The 22,266-nt window shown below is 52.4% G+C and overlaps 1 protein-coding gene and 1 long non-coding RNA gene across 2 annotated transcripts; both read left to right on the forward strand.

Annotated features, from left to right (window-relative positions):
* Positions 1 to 527: 527 nt before the first annotated feature.
* On the forward strand, positions 528 to 12,539 carry LOC132680194 (uncharacterized). The gene is made up of 3 exons (XR_009610572.2): positions 528 to 667; positions 11,183 to 11,246; positions 12,151 to 12,539. It is a non-coding gene; the product is annotated as an uncharacterized LOC132680194 (long non-coding RNA).
* Positions 12,540 to 19,843: 7,304 nt separating this feature from the next.
* On the forward strand, positions 19,844 to 21,560 carry NEUROG1 (neurogenin 1). Its single transcript, XM_060633991.3, has one exon. The coding sequence runs from the start codon at positions 20,089 to 20,091 to the stop codon at positions 20,821 to 20,823; it is 735 nt and encodes a 244-aa protein (XP_060489974.3). The 5' UTR covers positions 19,844 to 20,088; the 3' UTR covers positions 20,824 to 21,560.
* The last annotated feature ends 706 nt before the right edge of the window (positions 21,561 to 22,266 follow it).

Here is a 22,266-nt window from a genome sequence, read left to right on the forward strand (position 1 = left end):
GTAGAAGGTGGATCTGGGGCACCCTGTATCCAGAACAATATGCCACCAATTATTACCACACACACACACACACACACACACACACACACACTCTATGCACCAATACATATATGTATTTCTGGAAGAGCCCCCAAATGGTAACAGTGGTTACCTCCAGGGAAGGATGCTGGCAACTGGGTCAACAGAGGGAGACTTTCTTTTCATTAGACTCTCTTTGCTATTGTTTAACTGTCATTCCTGCACATATATTACCTTTTTGAAAAGAAGTCAGGGGCGCTTGGGTGGCTCAGTCACTTAAGCGTCCGACTTCGGCTCAGGTCATGATCTCACGGTTCGTGGGTTCACGCCCCATGCCAGATTCTGTGCTGACCGCTCGGAGCCTGGAGCCTGCTTCGGATTCTGCGTCTCCCTCTCTCTCTGCCCCTCTCCTGCTCACTCTCTCTCTCTCTCCCCCAAATAAATAAACATTAAAACTTTTTTACAAAGCAGCAACGTTTTTCCCTCTCTTCACACACTTGGGGTGGCGCGCCAGGGCAGAGCTCTCATCTGGTGTGGCAGCAAGGGGCTGCCACAGTGTGTGACTTCGTTTGCTGAGGAGAGATGGACACCTGGAATCATGCCATGCAGCGACCTAAGGGGAAGACAGCACAGAGCCCTGTGACAGAAGGTAGGCTCCGCACTCGGGGTGGGGGTGGGGGGGGAGAACGTGGACTTGGGAGCTGGACTCTGCCCCAGATTGGCTCTGGGAACCCGGCAAGCCCTCCAAGCTTCCGTTCCCTGGCCCGTGGTGGAAGGAAACGGCCCCTAACGTGGTGGGGCAGGAGGGGCTGGGGTGGTGCCAAGGAGAAAGGATTTCCTTCAAGGCAGAGAGTTTGTGATGCTCGTCAAGGGACTGGGGTGGGGGTGGGGGGGTTGCTTCTGAACACTTTTCTTTCCAAGTCCTTTGCACCCATCTCCCAGCCCGGGAGTCTGGAAAAGGCTTCCCGGAGGGAGCCGATGTCTTTCGGGGCTTGGTGCCGAGCTCCACCTGGTGGCCGCTCAGTCAGCGACCTGGAGGGGGCAAGGGAGTCCCAAAGGGAGTGCAGGGGCTGGGAAACGTTCCCAATACGCTTCGTTCACCCACAAGTTCACGGACACCTTTGCCTCCTCCTTGCTCTCGCCCTGTCAACACTGTGCCTTCAGAGGAAGAGCCGCCCCTGTGAAGGCTAGCCCAGGTCCCACCGGGATCACGGCTGTAGGGCAGCTCCGAAAAGCCCCTCTCAGGGCCTCTTCACACTGCTCCACTGAGGCCTTCCAAAGGACAAAATGCCAAAACAGAACGCTGTAGCATCTCTGTTCTCCATTTAATGAGTGGGTGCTTTTAACCTTTGCTAATCACTAAATGACATTTTGTCCTAGACCCCTAAAATCTGGCAGACTTTTAAATTTCTTTTTCATGTTTATTTATTTTTGAGAGAGAGAGAACAGGGGAGGAGCAGAGAGAGAGGGAGACGCAGAATCCGAAACAGGCTCCAGGCTCCGAGCTGTCAACACTGAACCCGACGCAGGGCTCAAACCCACAAACCACGAGATCATGACCTGAGCCCAAGTCGGACGCTCAACCGACTGAGCCACCCAGACGGTCTGTAATCCGGCAGACTTTTATGGTATGATGTAGAAATAGAGGCAGATTCAAAGTAGGAGGATACCTGCCTTCTCTCCAGCCTGCCATTTTTAATTATAAACTCACTGGAGATAATAACATTCAAAGTTAGGGGTATCAGCACGGCTCAGTCAGTTGAGCCTCCATCCAACTGTTGATATCAGCTCAGGTCATGATCTCACGGTGGTGAGCTCGAGCCCCATGTCGGGCTCTGTGCTGGGTGTGGAGCCTGTTTGAGATTCTCTCCCTCTCTCTCTGCCCCTCCTCACCACTACTCTCCTCTCCCTCTCTCAAAAAAAAATAATAATAATAATATTCAAAGTTAATGGCAGCCCCTCCCTGAGTGGGAGGAGGGGCCAAATGGCACTCAAGGCCCCTCCTCCTCACCCCCTTGCTCCTGCAGCTGCCCCCTAGCTCCCCTTTAGGGAACACTTGCTAAGCAAGAACACACACAGCACTTGCACACATACAGGGCTCTGATTCATTCCCACTAGATGTTCAGGAAGCGCATTCAGGAAACCAAGGGGAGAGGCTGGCCTAAAGGACCTGGTCTCCACACCTGCCATTGAGGGACCAGGGATGGTTCTGGCAAAGTTGGAGCTGGAAAATGCCTCCTCCATTGGCCTCTTGGCGACCCAGGGGAAGAGACTGAGGCCTGAAAGGGGAAAAGACCTCAGCCCAGACCCAGGCCTGTCCCCAACTCCCTCTCCAATGTTCCTTCAAGGAGCTACACTGACCCTGACTGGGGCTCAGAGAAAGATCATCTTTAAAATCATGGCAGAAAGGTGGAGAGAGGCCATGCCCACCTGAACACACTGGACCCCCACTCCCTGGGAAATATTGTGAGCTTCCCAATGTGTTCATCATCATGGCCACAGGGGGTGAGTTCTAGAAGGCCTTAGCAGGTCCCCTGGTCCAACCCTCTTATTTCTCAAACAGGTAAACTGAGGTCAGAAAGGAAACACAGCCCAGTTAGGAGGCCTAGGAGGCTCCCCCACAGCATACGAGGTAACAAGAGCAGGCCAAGACCCCCATGACCAAGGCCCTGGCACCAGCCACAGTGCAATATGTCCTAGCTGCTGTAGCCGACAGAGTCAGGCCTAAGACGCAGGCAGGGGCCGCAGGGCAGGGCGAGGGAAGGAAGATCAGAGGCTTTACCAGCTGCATGTGACCTCTGCCGCCGTAAGACTGGAAGCAGTGACCACCTCTCTGTGACCAGGGTGTAGCTGAAGTGGTTCTTACAATCATTTTAATGGAAACTAAGAAAAAGAAACAGAAGGCATGCCTTTGTTTTTTAAAACGAACACAGAGCACTTGAAAAATAAAACACACCTGCTCTGACAGTAAAAAAAAAAAAAAAAAAAAAAAAACCAACCGCCATTTCTCTTTGACCCTCTATGTTGGAGGAACATTCACTTACCGCTCACGCTTTGAGTCTCCACGTAAGCACTTCCATCTCTCTGAAGACTTCCTAGTTCTGTCAGGCAGACTCAAGGGACTCCCTAACTGGGGCTCACCAAGTGCTCCCTTCTCTCCTTCCAGGCGGTAAGCCCCTCCTAGGGCAGAACCTGGGACCAAGGTTTCTTTGGGACAATCCCAGGAATAAGCGCAGTACCCAAACCTAGTAGGTGCTCAGTAAATATGGGACAGCAACTAAATGACGCATCACCAACCTGGACTCATCATTAATTACAATTAAGTACAAAAGGCTCATGAATGCAACTTGGTGAATCTTGATATCCAGAAATCAGAAACAAAGCCTTACAAGAATACTTTGAGAAACAACATATCTTCCACATACGAGGTCTATAGGGTTTCTAAATCAGTGGGTAATCCTCCAGAAAAGTTCTCAGATTCTAGAACTCTGGGCCACGCATGATCCAGAAAAGTTGGTCAGCTCTAAGACCCAAGGAAGCAAAGACCCAGGGGAGGAGAAGCAGGGCCAAGCTCCAGTGGGATCAGAATTTCATTTTATTTTTGGTTTGTTTATAATTTTCCTGTTTAAAAAAACCACTAACTTGAATATGGAATAATATACTTAATTTGAAAATTAAAAAATAATCAAAAGATACATTATCCCTCCCATTCCTGCCTCCATCCACTCACTCTGGCAACCACTGTGTTAACAGTGCCCTGAGGAGGCCTCAGAGTTTTCTTAGCTTAGGCAAGCAAAATATTCCTTCTTACACCCTCTCTTTGTATATATTTCTATCCCATGGCATACTATACAAAGTTAAGTCTTCACCCTTGTTTTTCTCTCTTAATACACCTTGGATACTTTTCCCTGTGGGACCTAAAGAGGGTTTTTTATTGTTTTCTTATAGCTACATAGTATGCTTTTATAGGAATGCAACATACTTTATTTACCACTCCTCTACTGATGGACACATGGCACGTTTTTACCAAAATTTTACACGTCAAACAACACTGCCGTGAATATCTTATGCAAAAACACTTGCTTGCTCAGGTTTGCCTCATTGCCAGAACCTCTCCAAGTTCCTCAAGCCCACCCAGATCCCTCACTTCTGGCACATCCATTTTGTTGAGATACCCCGGTACCCATAAGGAAAGACCAAAGTAGGGAGCTCCACCTCCCAATTCAGCCTTTTCCATTCTGGAAGCAGAGCTATGTCTCCGGGTTCTTCTGCATACTCTTACCCACCCCATCCAGGGCAGGCTGTACCCAGTAGATGACTAGCAAATATTTCACGGGTGATGATGAATCGACCTGATCTCGTGTCATACGATCATCACTCTCTTTCACCAACAGGTGGCGCTGCTTTCCACCTTTAGACAGCTAAGGCTCCCCACCCCCCACCCCGCCCCGCCCCCACCCCGGCCGCGGGAAGCCCTGCTCCAGAAAGAATAGGGAAACTCTTGAGGATAGAAGCAAACGATGACTTTTCCATCGTATGATTATCCACACACCTCTCTCCATGATCTTCCAACAGCCTAAGGCCATGACTACAATTTTCTCTGGTTTCTCCCTTCTCTGTCCTTTTCCATGTCACAAGTACATGCCGTTTGTACGGTTTCCTTGGACACTGGGAGATCAAATCGCCTAGTGGTTATGAACTGGGGCTCTTGAACCAGACTTAGGTTCAAAATTTGATTCCACCACTTGTCTTGCTGCATGGACTTTGGCAACTGGCTTGACCTGTCTGAGCATCCACTGCCTCCGTAGGACAGGAGCACAGCAGTATGTTTGTGGGAGGATTAAATCAGGTGTAACACTAGCATTGTGCCAGGCACATGGTACCTGTTACAAAGATACGCACCCCCTGTCCAAATTCTGCACCTCGCTTAGGAAGGCTTTCTCAATATACACTGGTCTTCCATCCATTCTTCACACACAAGCCTGTTCCTGCCCCAGAGTCCTCACTTCCTAGGGCCTCCGCCTGGAATGCTCTCCCCCTAGAACCTCCCACGGCTGACTCCTTCTCATCCTTTAAGTATCAACTTCCATGTCATCTCCTCAGAGATCATCCTTGTCACCTCAGCTAGAGTAAGTATCTCCCGCTTTGCCCCTTAGTGGCACCCAGTTTGTTTGCCACTTGTTACCACCTGCTATCTTAGGGGTTTATTCATCTTTGGGACTGTAGTCTCTTCCTGTTGGGATGTAAATTCTAGGCAGCTCCAGTTTTCTTGGGTTTTCCAGCACTGCACACAGTGACCCTTCCACCTGGGAGGTACCCCGTAGATGACTGGTGGGTGATTGGCTGAGTGGATGAGAGCACGCAGGCAGAGTTGTGTCTGAACTCTGTCCACTGGTGTGGGGTTCTATCGTGTAATGGTTAGCACTCTGGACTCTGAACTCTGTCCACTGGCTGCTTTGCACACCCGTGTTCTGATTCCCAGAGTACCACCTCTTTGAGGGCAGGAATGGCTCCCACGTGCAGCCCTCAGCTAGAGCCCCTGCCAGTGCTCAGTGGGCAGAGCCAGGATTTGGGGGACGAAAGGGAGCAACTGAGAGGGCTGCTGAGGGCTTGCTGGAGGGTGGCATCACTGACATTTCCACCCAAAACATACCATCACGCGTGGATTCCCAGAAATGACAAGAGATGCGCCTCTGGCCCCTGCCACTCCACATGGCTTTCCTAAGAACCAGTCCCAGCTTGCTTCCTGCTGGTCACCTACGCAGGTGAGCCTTGCCCCCAGCAACTGCTCAGTCCCGACTCTACTCTGAGGGGTTCCTTCCTCTTCCCTGCCCCTTGTGAGCATTCTAGGGAGGTCCATTCTCCACTGTGGATTGGAAAGCCTGCCCCGGGCATTCCCACACTGCTTAGAGAGGCATGCCCACACACCTCTTTCATAAAGAGAAGAGACATCTCCCTCAGCAGTGTCTCCTCTGGGCACAAACAGTGTGATTCAGGATGTCCCGTGGATTCCAGGAAGACACAAGATCATCCCACGGGAGTCAGACCCAAGTAAGAAATGTGCCCCATCCAGCCAAGTCAGAAAACATCCCCGTGCCTAGAGAGACACTCATCTTGGACACACTCCACCCAGAAGCACCCAGTTTCCCACTGTGTCAAACTAAATCCCTCGCCCATGACTCAGTCTCTCTTCAGCCCAGATTTTCCTGGAGCTGGGAAGGTGGAGACACACACAATAGAGAGACAGACAGATTTCACCATTTAAAATACATCCAAATGCACGTCCACATTCCACCGCAAAACGTCCTGGGCACCTCTTACGTAGCAAACACTGTTCTAGCTACTGGGGAGACGGAGGTTAATAAGCCAGAGATGGAACTGCCACACACAGAACGTTCAGTTTAGTCAGAGACACGGACGAGGAGCAGCAGCATGCAGTGTGCAGACCACCCACCAATTCGTGTGCTAGTGGGGGCAGCGCTGTGACGAAGGGTTGCTCAGGATTGTCAGGAGGTCCTCCTCTGAGAAGGAGCCACATGGGGAGAGCGCTTCAAGCAGAATGACAAGGACAAGGCCCCAAAGAGCATTAAAAGCACTAAACGGAGACCAGTGTTGCTGGAACCCAGAGGGCCAAGGGGAGAGGAACTGGCTGTGAGGTTGAGGTACCCCACAACACACCCCCAAGCCGGCAGGAGGGGGACAGATAGCACAGAGCCTTGTTAACTAGAGTTCAAATTAAAAGATGGGGGCACGTTACACTGAGTGCCGTGGGAAAACTGTGAAGGGTTTTAGGCAGGGAAGTTGAATGATCTTCTACCCAAGAGAAGTTGACTTAACATCCTGGTGATGAATGAAAGAGTGAGTGAATGAATTGCATGAACAACCACAGAACCAAAGAACATGAGTAACTTAGAGTTTCTGGGTGCTAAGATCATGCTGAGTTCTTCAGGGACACGGGGACAAGTAGACTGGGACAGCCCACACACTCAGAAGCACCAACTCCACACTAAAGAGAGCACACAGAATGCCTCCTTCGCCACTCAGGGAGGCTGCTGGCTTCGGCTTCAGCACAGGTCAGCTCTCTGGCCCCTCATAAGCTCTGCTCACCGAGCAGTTAGGGAGACCAGAGAGGAGATGAAACCATTTGATGTCATATGGCCAGGTGACTCCCCAAGACCTCAGGTGTCAGCAGTACTGGAGCCTAGATGTCTCCCCCTGGACTGCAAGCCCCTGGGGACACCTTACACCCCCTCCATCTCCCACACCACCATTCTTCTGTGAGATTCAGAGAGTGAGAGAAGAATTTTCTCAAGGCTGCGGAGGGCACAGAACCCAGACTGCTCAATTCTCACCAAGAAAACGAGAACAGAAGCTGACTTCAAAACAACAACGTCTCCTGTAGTCCAGGGTCACAGCCCTTCTCCACAAGAGTGACCAACCAACAGACAAGAACAGACCTCTTTCCACAGAGTCTCACCCACACCTGCAACAGCTGCCCTTCCCCACAAAGTAGGGCTGTGGTTTCCATCCCGTGTCCACCAGCCCCTGGGTGGAGCTGGCCACAGAGTGGATGTTCACATAAAGTAAGAAAAGGGAGATGACCAGTGGTCAGTGTCCTGCATGCTGAAGCCAGGTAGCCCTGGGCTCCCATTCTGGCTCTACAGCCTGCCAGCCCCACGACCTTCGTCATGTATCTTAACCTCCCTGAGCCTCAGTTGCCTCACATTTGAGAGGCAGATTAAAATGCACCATGCACAGGCTTGCAAGTTTAATAAAATCACACAAACTGAGGGTGAAGCTTAACATCCCTCTAGGAAAAAAAAACTGTTCAGAAAGGTATTTATATGAATATGAATGTTGATGATGAGGAGGATGGTGGAGTCAAGCAGTAAAGAGGACTGTCATGGAACATCTCGACTCTGGGCACTCCCAGGGCGCATGCTCACCAGGGGTATCTGGGCCGTATTTGTTAAAGCAGGAAAGAGGACAGGGATGCTTTAGAAATATCTCCATGTTTCTAACCAAAGTTTTCTGCAAAGCCCTCAAATAAGCAGAAAGTCTAGTCCTACCGGCTTCCCAGCACCCTACCCCTACCCCACCCCAGACTCCAGGACAGCCGCTTCCCAGCCCCCACCCCAGGATATACCTCTCGATGGTAACAGGTGTTGCGGTGAGCAGCTTGTGGCCAGAGCTTTGAGAGCTGGTGTTGTCACTGCGATCGCTCCCCCCCCCCTTCAGTGTCCAGAGGGGAGGCTGGGAGCATCTGAGGGTGCAGAAAGAGTATCATGTGGCCGGCGCTTTGGCAGAGCTTGGCTACAACTTACCTGTGGCCATGGGTGTGATTGGCGGTGGAGGCGTGACCAAGGTTTCAATCTGCCCTTGCCTCGCCCCCACAAGCCAGCAGGGGTAATTAGGGACCTCTCATCGGATTATGGGCCTCCATTTCCCAGCCCATCCCATTCTAACTCCTAAACTTACACCACCACAGAATGAGTGAACAGATACCCCCCGGCGAGCCCTCTGCCAGCCGGGGGCTGGGCACCCAGCAGAGCCTAGGGCTGTGGTGCTGACCTGAGGGCCAACACTCAGGTTACAGACGTGGGGTAATCCCAGAGAAGAGATGCAACCCAACTCCCTGCTCTGAAGGTGAGGAAGGGCTGCGTATATGTGCACACATGTGTACACGCGCATGTGAACCACACACGGGCATATGTGAACACCCAGTGCCCACACACAAATCCTCTCTGTCCGAAGATATCCTTCGGGCACCAGGCATGCCAGGCCAGGCACTGTGTCTGAGAGCACAGAGAGGGTGTGGCAGAAAAGAGTGGCCTCACCTGTGGGCAGATGTGACTCTGTCACCTCAGTAAACAAGGGCTATTCGATCATTCCGTGGCAGTCTGCTTTGCTGAGATTGCTAATGAGTAGTATATTCCTGTGCCCAGACTCTGCGGGCACTCACAGGACCTCAGTGGCAGGTGCACTGAGAAGTTGCCTCCTTTCCTGTAAGGAGCCATCATTACTTTGTCCCTCAGCGTGTGCTAGATGCAATAGAGAAGCACCAGAGGCCCTAATAATAGCAATGATAATGAAGGGAGAAGAAGGGTCTCTAAGGCGGAGTCTGCCCTAGAAAGGAAACAGGAGAAGCAAAGGTGACAGAGTCACATATGCCCACAGGTGAGGCCACTCTTTTCTGCCACACCCTCTCTGTGCCCTCAGACACAGTGCCTGGCCTGGCATGCCTGGCGCCCGAAGGATATCTTTAGACAAGAGAGGATTTGTGTGTGAGCACTGGGTGTTCACGTATGCCTGTGTGTGGTTCACATGCGTGTGTACACATGTGTGCACATACACACACACAGTGTGAGCTGATTTGCACACTTTTCCTGCTCATCTTTCTCACTCTGGTTTGTGTCTTCCCCCACCTGTTCCACACTCAGGATGCCTCTCGCCTGGTCCCTACTTCTCTTTCACTATTTCTGCTTCAGAAATACTAAAGTGTCCATCCTGGCTGCAATTAACATCAGCTGAGGCACTCGGCACAGCACCCTACTCAGAATAACCAGATCCTCTGCATCTTTTTTCCAACACACACTGCTGATCTGTCATCAGACAATAGGGCACTGCACCCTCTCATGAGCCCCCTGGGTCAGGCAGCACTGGGCTCTTGGGGACTGAGTCCTCCTGGCTGTCAGAAGGCAGTCCTTCTGAGAAGTCGGAGTGGGCTGTGTCCTCCCTCCCACCGCCCCCACCCCCACTTCAGATGCAAAGTGCACATATGGCTCATCTCCATCTTTGGGGGAGGTTCCGTCTAAAGTCCTCCCAAAGATTCAGATTGTATGACAAATCACGTTCTAGACTATCGATGGCGAGAAAGGGCTGGGGCATTTGCATCATTACCCCCAGACAACAGCTTCATTAGGCTGAAAGAGAGGTTTGCAGCCGCGTGAGCTCCGCCACTGACCTGGGCCTCTCACTTCCCCCATTGTCTGTGGGCTCCAAGGCTCTCGCTCCAAACCATATGGTCCATTTGGGCACCTCACACTGCCTTCCAGGAAAAGCGGGCTTGTTGGGAAGAGCTTGGGACAAGCCAGAGGCCTGCCTGCAAGATCCCAGGTGCAATCCTGCCCAAAGCGGGGTCGCTCCGGGCCCACAGAGAGAAACTTCCAGAGATCAGAGGGGGCTGAAAAAGCAGTGTGTGGGCCTGAGAGAGGAGAAAAGCACCTTAGCAAGAAGGCAAAGGAGAGAACCTTGACATTTGTCTTTCACAGAACAGGCAGCCTGTTGTCCCAGACCTATGACAGCACATGTGGCAGCATCTTGGTGTGGAGAGCACTGGAGTATTACTGCTCATGTTAGGTCTACCCTTTCTTCCCTATAGCTCCTAGTCGGCCCAAGTATCTGGAGACCCCTCAAGAGTCCCAGACTTCAGGCCTTTTCTGCACAAATATAAGCAGACCCACTGTCTGGCAGGCTGGAGTCTGAGACAGCCATTCCCCTTCCCCAGTCCCCAAGAACCTGAAAACCTGAACACCAGCCACCCATTTCAAGAGGACACCCTGAGGTCTGGCTTAAAGGAGGATGGGAGACAAGGCTGGGTGGATGAACTGTCCCATCCCTATCTCCTCAAAATCCCATCGCCTCGAAAATCCACTTTGCTCCAAGCTTTTGCAAGATGCCAAACAGATGGAATGAACCTCGGAAGCCAGCACAGCGACAGGAGCCTGGCTCCCAGGGGTGGGGGAAGCACAGCACCCCTGTCCAGAGACGGTGGGAGATGTCGCCTTGGGCAAACCAGTGTGCCCTCCTTGTCATCAAGAAATGGACTGCCGAAAGGGTCCTCACCTGATGTAAGAGTAGGGAAAGGAAGCATAAACGACTGTAGCACTGCACTCCAGTCTGCCAACAGGGCGGATTAGGGCCAGGATTAACATTTTAAACTCAAGCGGACTTTCTGACTCAAAGATCTTCGATCGCTAATCGTATTACTATCCCTGGGATCATTGCTTTACTGGCTGCAGAAAAGATTCTAAAATCAAATTTCTTAAAGTTGTCTCCTGTTTTCTCTTGGCTCCTTTTGGTTGGGTTGGGGAGTGGTAGCTTGTTAAGGGGACGACTTCTAAAGTCGAATCTCACTTAAGATTTCTCTCCTTCCCTGCGCCAGGCGGCGATAAGAAGACGGGCGACACGGTTCCTTTATTCCCGCCCACGCCTGCTCCTAATTCCTGGTAATTTATCCCATATTAAAACTCCTTTAAGTAAGAATGGACAAGCATCAGCACCTGCTATGCAAATGCGGCCAAATCCAGCCCGGGCCGCGGGGCGTGAGCGCCCGCCCGACCGCGAGCGGCCATTCAGCGCTCCCAAGGCGCCCGGCGCGCCCTTCATATGGAAACGGGGCCGAGGGCTTGACAGATTGCGACGTGCGCTCGCCCGGGCCGCGGGGGCGGGGGCCGGCGGGGCGGGGACCGCGGGGCTGAGCGCGCGCCGGCTTCGGAAACGCCCCCTGGGGGGTGGGGGCATCGGGCCGGCTCCCGCGGGCGTCCTTCCCGCGAACTCCTTGTCTGGCAAGCTCCCCACGTGCGCGGCCACCCGCGCATGCCCGAGCACCCCCGACGACACCCTAGCCAGCGGAGTCTCAGGCCCCGCCCCGCCGTCCCGCAGGCTGGCCCGGGGCTGCCCCCAAGGCCGGCGGGCTCTGGGAGCGGGCGGGGGAGCCAGCGCGGAGCGGCGGGCCCCGCCGGATAACAAGGATTAGTTGGGGGGGCACCTTTGAAGCCCGGTCCCTCCTCACGTGGCTGGAGGCCGCAGCGCAGTCGCCTCTCGTGCGGCCCTAATCCCCGCACGCGGCCCGCCCCGCCGCGCCCTGGCCCGGGCGCTCTCCCCGGCCGCGCCGCCCGGGAGCCTGTATTGGGGGCTCGTGAAAGGAGTGGCGGCGGCGAGGGAGGGGGCGCGCGGGCGCGGCCGGCGTCCCGAAGACGTGCAAAGTGATAAATACATTGTTTCTCGGCCGCCCGCTCGCTCAGGACTGGGGAAGGGGGGGTGGCATAGAAAATGAGGCACTTTCTTCCCCCTTTAACTCGAGGGGAGTACCAATAATTCATGTATGTTATAATTCTTCATTGCCCCTAGGTAGTCTGGGAAAACTGGAAGAAAAGAAAATGCCAGAAAGTTACGGTAAAACTTAAGATGCGGCCGAAGTCGCTTTCTTTGCCCCTGCTGTGAGTGTTTGAATAAGAAGAATGCTCCCGGACTGTAACAAGCAAAAAGAATGAAGAAGACAAAAGATTTCCAGAAAAAGGTTTAGCTAGAAGACAAGGCAAGTGAAACTGAAAGGAGAAAAAAAGCATTTACAATGGAACAATAAGTGTACTAATCGCTTTGATATATTATACAAGCCCAAAGACCCAAAACATTGTGTAATTATTTATAAATGACTTCTCCACTCCTGTGTATAATGCAGAGGAAAGAATAAAACTGCAGGCTACTCTCTAAACTATTTCTAAATAGACCTGGTTCAAAAGAAGGGAGAAGTGTTTGAAATAAAATAATTAATGGTGGATTTTATGGTTGTCTCATTAAAACATTTTAATTACTACAAACAAAATGCATTTGTGTTCCAACCCAACATGAATTTATGTGACGGAGCGTTAAGGTAGAGAAAAAGCAAAAGGAAAACACCTCAGCTATATCTCCATTCTCTGTGTTTATTTCAGAATTGTCTCCATAAAATGAGAGTTTCAATTCCATTAGGATAAATTTCACCGTGACTTCTTTTGTACACACAGAAGAAAACACCCTCGTACGGTTTTCCCACATTTGACCCACAAACTTTTTGGGGGGGGGGGTTGTGTTTTTAATCCCCAGGGAAGATGTTCTTAAGGATGCAAAACCATGAAACAGACAAAAATGAACTCTGGCTTTAGCAATATCCCGTGGCAGGTGCGGCCTGGATGTGGGAAGCTGAATCTGGTGACAGCAACAGCAGGTCCTACTGTTCTTAAATCTGAGTCCAAAAGTTTTCACTTCAAGAAATCTAGGAAGGCAAAACTCAGAGGCTTTGAAGGAGGTTCTGGATTGATTCTAGCCTCAAACAGCTGACGTGAAAATGATTCCAAGCCTCACTCCTGGGGGGGGGGGGGGGTACCTTCTGCCCTCTCCCTCTTCATTTCAGGGTCTGCACCCCATGGGCCCTCCCGCCACAAGCATGCACACCCCCCCTTCGCCTCCCCCACAGTACTTAAGGCACAAAAAGGACATTGTTTCACCCAAGACTGGCCCAAACCACAAACGCACCTCAAACCTTGGGCGAGCCCAAGCACATATTGTTCCTGCTACGAGGCTTGAGAACTCCAATCAAATTTGAAAATTTCTTTTGGAAAGAATTTATCCAGCTGCAGAACTGCCCCATGTGTTTTTGGAAGGCACATCTTGCACAGCACTAGAATAAAGTTGATTTGCACCAGGACTTCCCCTGGAGGCCAACATTCATCCCACAAGTAGGCAGACAGTACATAACCAAACACATCAGTATACAATGCCCCAGAATATTCAAGCAGACATCTCTGAGGTGGGAAATGCATACAGCCGGCACTGTATTTAGCAGAGCAGGGGCCGAGGGGGCCTCCACGGATTTCTGGAAACCATGGATAATTTGCCATTTTCCTTGCTCTGTCACTGAAAGACCCCTCTGTTTCCCCCCTCCTGCCTCATTTCCCCCCTCCCTTTTACCCCCCCTTCCACAACTGTCATGGGTCATCAGTAAAGAAAATAGGGAATTGTTTCTCCGTTCCTTTCCCCACCCCTACCCTGCTTCTCTTAGATGGAAACGCATATCTGCGGGTGTATTTAACAGACTGAAAGGAACACTGTGTGCCTCTGGGTCCAACATCATCCTTCATCGCTTCCTCTGGAGTAACTGCACTTTTTTCTTCTTTTTTTTCTAAAAAAGATGACAGTGTTTTCTTTCTAAAATGCCACCCACCAAACCAATGCCATCCCTCCCCACAGGTAGCTCCAGAAAGAAAACTATGATGGTAGTTTAACGTTCTTGTTTGGAAAGGGTGGCCCTCATACTTTACTTTGTGCAAAAATCTGCCTTATAAACTCAGTACACTGCCCAGCCCTGTGCCCAAGACCCAGGTGGATGAGTGGCTGAGTAACACGCCAACAACCTTCACCTATGTTATCCTAAATGGCATCTGAGAGTTCATGTATACTGGAAAGGAAGGAAGGGAGGGAGGGAGGGAGGGAGGGATGAAAAAAGGACAGACCCTGCCCATAACAAAACTCAGATCTACATGTAGATGCCACAGCACTCTTGAAATTGATATTCTAACAACTGGTGTGGATAGGGAATGATAAATTTCAGCTAAAGCAGTTTGGGAGAAAGGTATGAAGTGTGATGGTGTCCTCCCCATGCCCCAACACATTCAGATGCTCATGCCAGCACTTGGAATTATAAGACACTAACCTTTCGGCCTCATTCCCGAAGCAGCATCTCTAAAAGGTAGGTAGTTTGTTCAACCTCAGGCTTACATGTTTCTGATAATTGAAAGGGAGGACAGCAAGGAGGCCATCTGGCTCAGCCTCACGTCCACAAAAGGGCTCAAAGGCTGTGGGCACTAACTCCAAATGAAGTCACACACATGGCCACTGAGTCACTGACAAGGCTAGAGGAAGAGGATGTGCAACAACAAATTTAAATCTGCTTCCATCCTTGCATTTCCATATCTACATGTGTGATGATTTGATGTTCATTTAAAAATTCTGAAATTTTCTGGGGTGCCTGGCTGGCTCAGTCAGTAGAGCATGCCACTCTTGATCTCGGGGTTGTGAATTTGAGCCCCACACTGGGTGTAGAGTTTACTTAAAAAGAAATAAAATTGGTTAAAAATTCTGAAATTGTCTTGTGAACAACACAGTCAGCTTTGTATATGTACATGCTGACCATATTAATTTATTACAGGTAAACATTTATAATATGCCACTATTTTCTCCTATTTTGGCCTTTCTTCAGCTTAAAAAAAGAAAAACACCAAGAATTTCAAATTTCCCTGGAAACATCAGATGCCCTCCTCAACCCTGAGAGCCTCTCCTCCCATCTCTCCAGAAGGCTGGTTCCTTCAGCAGGGTGTGGACAGCAGAATGGTCTTTTCAGTAAGGGACTGAAATCACCTCCCTGCTGGTTCCACAGCGGTCTTGAGTCAGACCTCCAGAACTGCCCAGAAGAGGCTGTACCTTCCAGCCCCTAAATACCTTCCAGGAATCCTCCCCTAGGGACACCCCAGGGTGTCACACAGGCAAGCAAAACAACAGAAGCCCCAGTCTTGGCATCACTTAGAACACCTCTGAGCTGTCACAGAAACATGTCTGATCTGCCTCAAGGGCTTAGATAAGCACGGACAGGAAGGTGAATGCTAAAGAAAGGCTTTTATTCCAATATGAGGGGCAAACAGAGGCTCTAAGTGTCAGTCAATCACGACTTCAGCATGTGATCCGTACTTCCAGATTCTGACGGGCTGGGGTCCCCCATCATCTGGGCTGGGGTCCCCCATCATCCCTACCGCTTCAGGTGACCACAATGTGAGAAACTCTGGTTTAACCCAAATCCTTGGAACATCTGCCCTACCCACCTACCTCCACCCCCAGCAGAAGGGCAGCTGGACGGCTCACACATCAGGCAGTCAGAATACCTACTGCAGCCCTCGCCACCTGGGCGCCTGCTGTGGCTGGATTTACTGCGTGCCCAGATAGCATCCTATTGTGCTCTGAGACAGACGTGCCCTTCCACAGACGTGCCCTGCACTAGGCTCCAAGGGATGCGGGGGGTCAGGAGAAACTTCTCAAACTTTTTCTTGGGAAGGGAAGGCCCTGAGCCTCAAAGGGGACACACCTGAGCCTAAGCTACCACCTCATTCTCATTCTCCCAGAATTCAGCTCCACCCTCAGTGGGTCACTTGCAGGAGAGGTCCCCCTCCCAAGCCTCAGATGTACTTACTAAAAGCAAAGTGGGCAGGCACCAATGTCCAGGGAGGAGCTGCCCCATGCACCGCTCAAGAGCCAGGAGCACGCAGGGCAAGGTTAAGATGCCTACCCAGTCAGGTCACGAAGGTACTGGCAGAGGAGGGGGACACAGGCAGGAGGGAGCACAGAGCCACTGGGAGCTCATAAAGTGCCTTTGGGCACACTTGAAAAGCACACCTCTCTGGAAATATGCAATCTCACATCACGATGCACGGCTTGGCACGTGGTAAAGAGATTGGAATGTATTCCCCACTTGCGATGGATGCCCTTGTGCAGTAAACCACTGAACAACTGTGACAGCCCTGCTCAGAGAAAGCACCATGAGAAGGAAACAAAGAGGAAGAAGAAAGACCGCCGTGGCCATTCAAGGCCCATCACAACTGCTTACGACCCTCTTCCCGCTGGCCCCCACAGTGCTGCCACAGTCATCCCCACACACCCCCTTCTACCTAAATTATCTGTTCATGTCCCATTCATTCTTCAAGACCTTCTCAAGCCTCCCTCTGCCAGGAAGGCTTCCCTAACCACCTCCTTTCCTTTTGGAGGTGCACGACGCTCTTCAGGTCTGCTCCCTTAGTAGGCCCTCAGTGCTTCTCTCAGCCAGGGAAAGGTCACTTTTCTGTGGCCACATCTCCCCTGCCCCATGACTACAGGTCTGCCCGACTCTATATGAGCATCTGGCACAGGGCAGAAAGCAGAAAATGCTCACCATGTACTTACTGATTAACTGTGATGGAAAAACATGGAATAGGGGCTGGAAGTTCTCCTGAATCCGGCTCTAGTTTGACCACCAGAGATCCCTGGGGTCACCTGGAGAAAAGACCCCTCCATCTGCCACTTCAGTTTCCTAAGTATGAGGTACAATGCATGGATGAATAATCTCCAAGAGTTCTACCAGCAGTGAACCCTAGGCTTATGAGGCTCAGAGCCCATGACCCCCATCAGCCAGGTTTTCATCCCTGTTAACCCAGTGTCTGGCACAGTTCTTGCCCCAGAACAGGCAAGCAATATGGTATATGGGTTGTCTCAATCACCATGCTTTGGCAACTGAATGTTTAACTTGGGTGTTTTATTTAGCACACACAGACATCAAACCTAGCTAACTCAAGCAAAAGAGCCCTACTAGGAAAAGCACTACTATGGAGTTTCTTGTGCAGTCAGTGAGAAGACTAGAGAACCAGGCATGAAATCTGGGGGGCTTGGGGGACAGGCAGACCCAAGGAAGAGCTAAGGCAGGATATCCACTGCTCCTGGCCAACCCTTCCACCACTGGCCACTGGTCCTTCCAGGTTGTCAGCACAACACATGTATACTCTGAACTGTCACTGGCTCAGAGCCTAAGTTCCAAGCAGGGCATACAATTGACCCCACTTAAGGCACGTAGCCACACTCCAACTGCCAAGAATGGGGAGGGAGGTGCTCATGCATTCAGATTCCTCAACAGGAAGGCTCCTCAGGTGCAAGGCAGCCAAGAAATGACAAATGGCCACTCCAGTGACCCTAGTCCCCTGAACAGATTCTCTCCTCCAGGGATTCAGAAAAAGAGTTGTAGCATGTTGAATAGCGGCTCGCCAAAAGACACGTCTATCCAGAACCTCAGAACGCGAACTTATTTGGAGTAAGGTTCTTTGCAGCTGGAATACAGATAAGGATTTCAAGATGACCTCATCCTAGATCAGGGCAGGCCCTAAATCCAACGACAAGTATCCTTACAGGCAACAGAAGCACAGAGAAGGAGAAGGCAAAGATTGAAAGAGCAGCTACCAGCCAAGTAATGCCAAGAACTACCAGGAGCCACCAGAAGCTAGGAGAGGCCTGGAACACATTCTCGCTCAGAGCCTCCAAAAAGGGCCAACCCTGCTGATGCCTTGACTTCAGACTCCCAGCCTCCTGGAGAATAAATACCTGTTGTTTTAAGGTGCCTCGTTTGTGGTGACTTAGTACTCCAGTCTCAAGAATACAATACAGGGGCCCAGCAATGTCAAGTCACAGGTAGTGGGAATGCACCAAGGCCTCAGGAAAGCAGGAACGGAACAGGCTGGAAGCAGGGCTGAGGATACCTAGGCTCCTGTAGGCTCACACAAATGCCGGCAGCTTTGTGTTCCTTGAAATGCCTCGCATCACCCAACAATCTCCCTTTTCTTGCTTAAGCTGATCAAATCCACTTTTTGCGACTTCTAACAAACCTAAAGCTCTTATACATGACCATGTCCAGCCTTCTCTCCAGGTTGGGAGTACATGTAAGGCGCAGCAGAGGTGAAGGCAGGGCTGGATAGAGTCCACGAAGCCTGAAGACTGTCACTGGACAGTTTGCGGAGGCAGGCTCTGCCTCCAGACAACACCTCTGTAGAAAGGGGATGGTGTCGCAGGCAGAGACAACTCTGAGGACAACAGGCCACAGACCAGGCCTGAGGCCATCATCCAGATGTCACAGGGAGGACAATGAAACTTTGCTGAAAGGTGTTCATTTCGTTTTTTAACTTTCCCACCTGCATCATCTGGTGCTGTTCCTTAGTGACTATTTCCCCCTAAGTACAAACGTGGGGGTGCCTGGGATCTACTGCTCCAACATGAACACTGGTGGAAAAGCGACTGCTGACCAGCAGAGTGAAAACCTGCTCTAATAGGTGCGTTTATATCACTAAGGTATAGAAAGGAATCAAGGGAGGTGGGTAGTGACTGCTACTGAGTGCTTGCTACCCTTTCTCCTGGGCCAGGAAAGCCAGGTCCCCTGTCTGGCTCACATTCCAGGGAGCCTCAGAGGCCGCAAGCACCTTCTGGAGAGGCAGAGCAAAGTAGGGGGGGCAGAGAGGAGCAAGGAGGATTCCCTGAGGGGAGGGGATTCTGTTACTTTAAAAGTCATCTGAAAGTGTTGGAATAAGAGGGCTGGGGGACTAGGTTGGTGTTAGGAGTATTTGGCCAAGATTGCACTCGAAAAAATCATCCATTCTTTTACTTTCCAAACTGCTCCTCCACCTCCTGGCTCCCGGTCCCCAGCCCCTGGGCGACGGTCAGCAGAGACCTTCCCTTATTTCTTCACCAACCTGGAAGAAGCGAGAGCGCTTACGCCTGCCCTCTGCTCTATGATCCACACCCGGCCACTCTCCGTCTGTGGATAGGGTTTTCCCTCCGTTCTGAGGGCGCTGTCTCTCCCAACCATTTATCCGGCGCTGCGTTACAAAAGCGCCGCGCCAACTGTCCTCCGAACATCACTCCACAACATCCTCAACAGGGTAGACGTGTGTCCCATTTTACAGACGGGGAAAGTGAAGTCAAAGCATTTGCCCAAAGTCACGCGGCCATTCAGCAGCGGGAGAGAGGAAACGAACCCAGGCTCCCAGCCGGCTCCAGGTTTCCGCAACTTGCTCCGCGGCTCACACTTTCCAGCCCGAGCCCCGCCTCCCCATCCCACCCCAGCGAGGGGCGCCGGGCCCGCCCCCGGAGGAGCGTGCCTCGGCCGCTAATCGCCGGGCGCCCCCGCCTCCATTTCGCTGCCTGGAGACGCCCCCGCCAGCTTAGCCCGGAGACTGCTCCCGGGGCCGCGCGCGACGCCGCCGATTGGCCCGCGGTAATTACGGGCACGCTCCGGGAGGGGGGAGGGGCCGGGGCGGCCCCCCGCGAGCATAAATTATGCAAATACCCGGGCGCCGCACGGGGCTGACCTGCCGCCTCGCTCCATTCACGGGGGCTGCCGCGGGGGCGGAGGTGGCAAGGGAGGGGGGCGCCCATTGTTGGGGCGGGTACTTAAGGGGTCCTGAGGCCGGTCGTGTGCCACACTCGGTACTCACACGAGCTGATCTGCTCGCCGGCGAGATCACTCGGGAGACCGACTGGGAGCGTGGCCCCTGCAGCAGACGAGGCGAGGAGGTGAAACCCAGCTCCAGGTGCGCCCCAGCACCTTTCCTGGCCTTCACGCCCGCAGCGGCCACAGGGTTGGCCTGGGCCATTTGGAACGTAAGTGCGCCCCGGCGGCCCTACCCTCTGTCCGGGCTCCTGTCCTCCAGGCGCCCTCCTACCTGCCCGTCGGTCCTGTGCCACGCAACGATGCCGGCCCCTCTGGAGAAATGCCTCTCGGACCTCGACTGCGCCAGCAGCAGCAGCAGCAGCGACCTATCCGGCTTCCTCACCGACGAGGAGGACTGTGCCGGGCTCCAGCCGCCAGCTTCCGCCTCGGGGACGCCCGTGCCAGTGCGCAGGGGCGCTCCCGCGGTTCCTGCAGCGTCCAATACTCCCCGGGCGCAAGACGACGAGCAGGAGCGGCGGCGGCGCAGGGGCCGAGCGCGTGTGCGCTCGGAGGCGCTGCTGCACTCGCTGCGCAGGAGCCGGCGTGTCAAGGCCAACGACCGCGAGCGCAACCGCATGCACAATTTGAACGCGGCTCTGGACGCGCTGCGCAGCGTGCTGCCCTCCTTCCCCGACGACACCAAGCTCACCAAGATCGAGACGCTGCGCTTCGCCTATAACTACATCTGGGCTCTGGCCGAGACTCTGCGCCTGGCCGACCAGGGACTGCCCGGGAGCTGTGCCCGGGAGCGCCTCCTGCCGCCGCAGTGCGCCCCCTGCCTGCCCGGGCCCCCGAGCCCCTCCAGCGACGCAGAGTCCTGGGGCTCGGGTGCAGCCGCTTCTCCCTGCGCCGCCGCGGCCTCGCCACTCTCTGACCCCAGTAGCCCCGCTGCCTCGGAAGACTTAGCCTACGGCCCCGGCGACCCCCTTTTCTCCTTCCCCGGGCTGCCCAAAGACTTGCTCCACACGACGCCCTGTTTCATCCCTTACCACTAGGCCCTTCAGGGACACCGTTACCTTCCCCCTCCCAAGGCAACAGGCAGTAGATGGAGCCCCAGCTGCAGTCTCAGGACCCCCAGTCTGGGCGGAGGGAGGAAGCGGGAGCTTTAAAGGGGTGGGAGATACCTGAGCCGCTTGTTAGGTCGCTGCACCCTCGCCGCCGTGGCTGCCCCTTGGTCTGTTTCTCCAGCCCTCAGCCCTGGGCCCCTCCTGCCCGCCCCTAGACGGCCTTTCCTTTTGCACTTTCTGAACTCCACAAAACCTCCTTTGTGGCTGGCTCAGAGCTGACCCCAGCCACCACTTCAGTGTGATTTAGAAAAGGGACAGCTCAGCCCCTGAAGACGAGGTGAAAAGTCAATTTTACAATTTGTAGAACTCTAATGAAGAAAAACGAGCATGAAAATTCGGTTTGAGCCGGCTGACAATACAATGAAAAGGCTTAAAAAGGAGAGACAAGGAGTGGGCTTCATGCATTATGGATCCCGACCCCCACCACTGCAGGCTTGCTCTAGGAAGAACCCAGACTTGCGTAGCTATTCAGGCACAGGGCTGGAAAGTACTTTAATTTATTCAAGATGCTTCTTTCATATGAAAATGTATTTTTGTACATAAAGAGTTTATTCTATTATTATGAAGTATCAAAGTTTACATTTTTGTACTGCAGATGTTTCGTGTAAATAAAAACGAAGTAAAAAAATAAGTCACCAAGTTTCTCGCCTCATGTTGGTGTCTCTCTGAGGCTTTCTTCCCATCCCCTGGCGGCTCAACCACTAAAGTGAAACACTATCCTCACCCACCTCCAAACTCTCCACTCCCTTTTCAAAAACACTTAAAAATATACAATGCACTTGATTTCCACCAAGAAATGGATAAAGACGGGCCAGGGCATTTGGGATACATCATTTCCTTTCACCTTATAAGCACAAGGGAGATCTTTCAGGCTCCCTGTAAGCCAATTAAGACTTTTTAGTGGGGAATTAGCCCCGGATATGCAGCTACCTGTAGAGGTAGGGGCGGTGGGAGACTCTTTCTTTTGAGGAACTCCACATCAGCTGGCTCTGTGTTTCAAAGAGAGGGGATTAAAAAGATCAATACAGTGTGACCACTGGCTAGGAAGTCCCAGTGACAGGTGGGCCCAGGCTGGGCAAGCAGAAGGGTCCAGTCTTATAACAGCCTATTTAGAGGGAGAAATTGATTGGTAAACAATGCCTCCAAATTGTTGTCCATTGAGGCTAGGATCACCCTGGCTGTGAGGTGTGGGATGAATTACCCTGGTGTGGTATGTCTGGATGGCGTGTGCACCTGCCTAAAATTGTGAGTTAGGGTGCCTGCACACCCCCCCGCACACACACACATATATCTCCCCAGCTGTGCCTACAGTGAGGGGGGCGGGTAGGGAGACATTCGGTGGGCTCAGTCCTGTTTTGCTCAGCCCGTCTT

This window comes from Panthera onca, chromosome A1 (assembly GCF_046562875.1).
Source record: "Panthera onca isolate mPanOnc1 chromosome A1, mPanOnc1 haplotype 2, whole genome shotgun sequence".
Classification (NCBI taxonomy): domain Eukaryota; kingdom Metazoa; phylum Chordata; class Mammalia; order Carnivora; family Felidae; genus Panthera; species Panthera onca.

What these genes read in the sequence shown, in the direction of transcription:
- NEUROG1 (XM_060633991.3), top strand. Translation starts at nt 20,089, where the DNA reads ATGCCGGCCCCTCTGGAGAAATGCCTCTCGGACCTCGACTGCGCCAGC.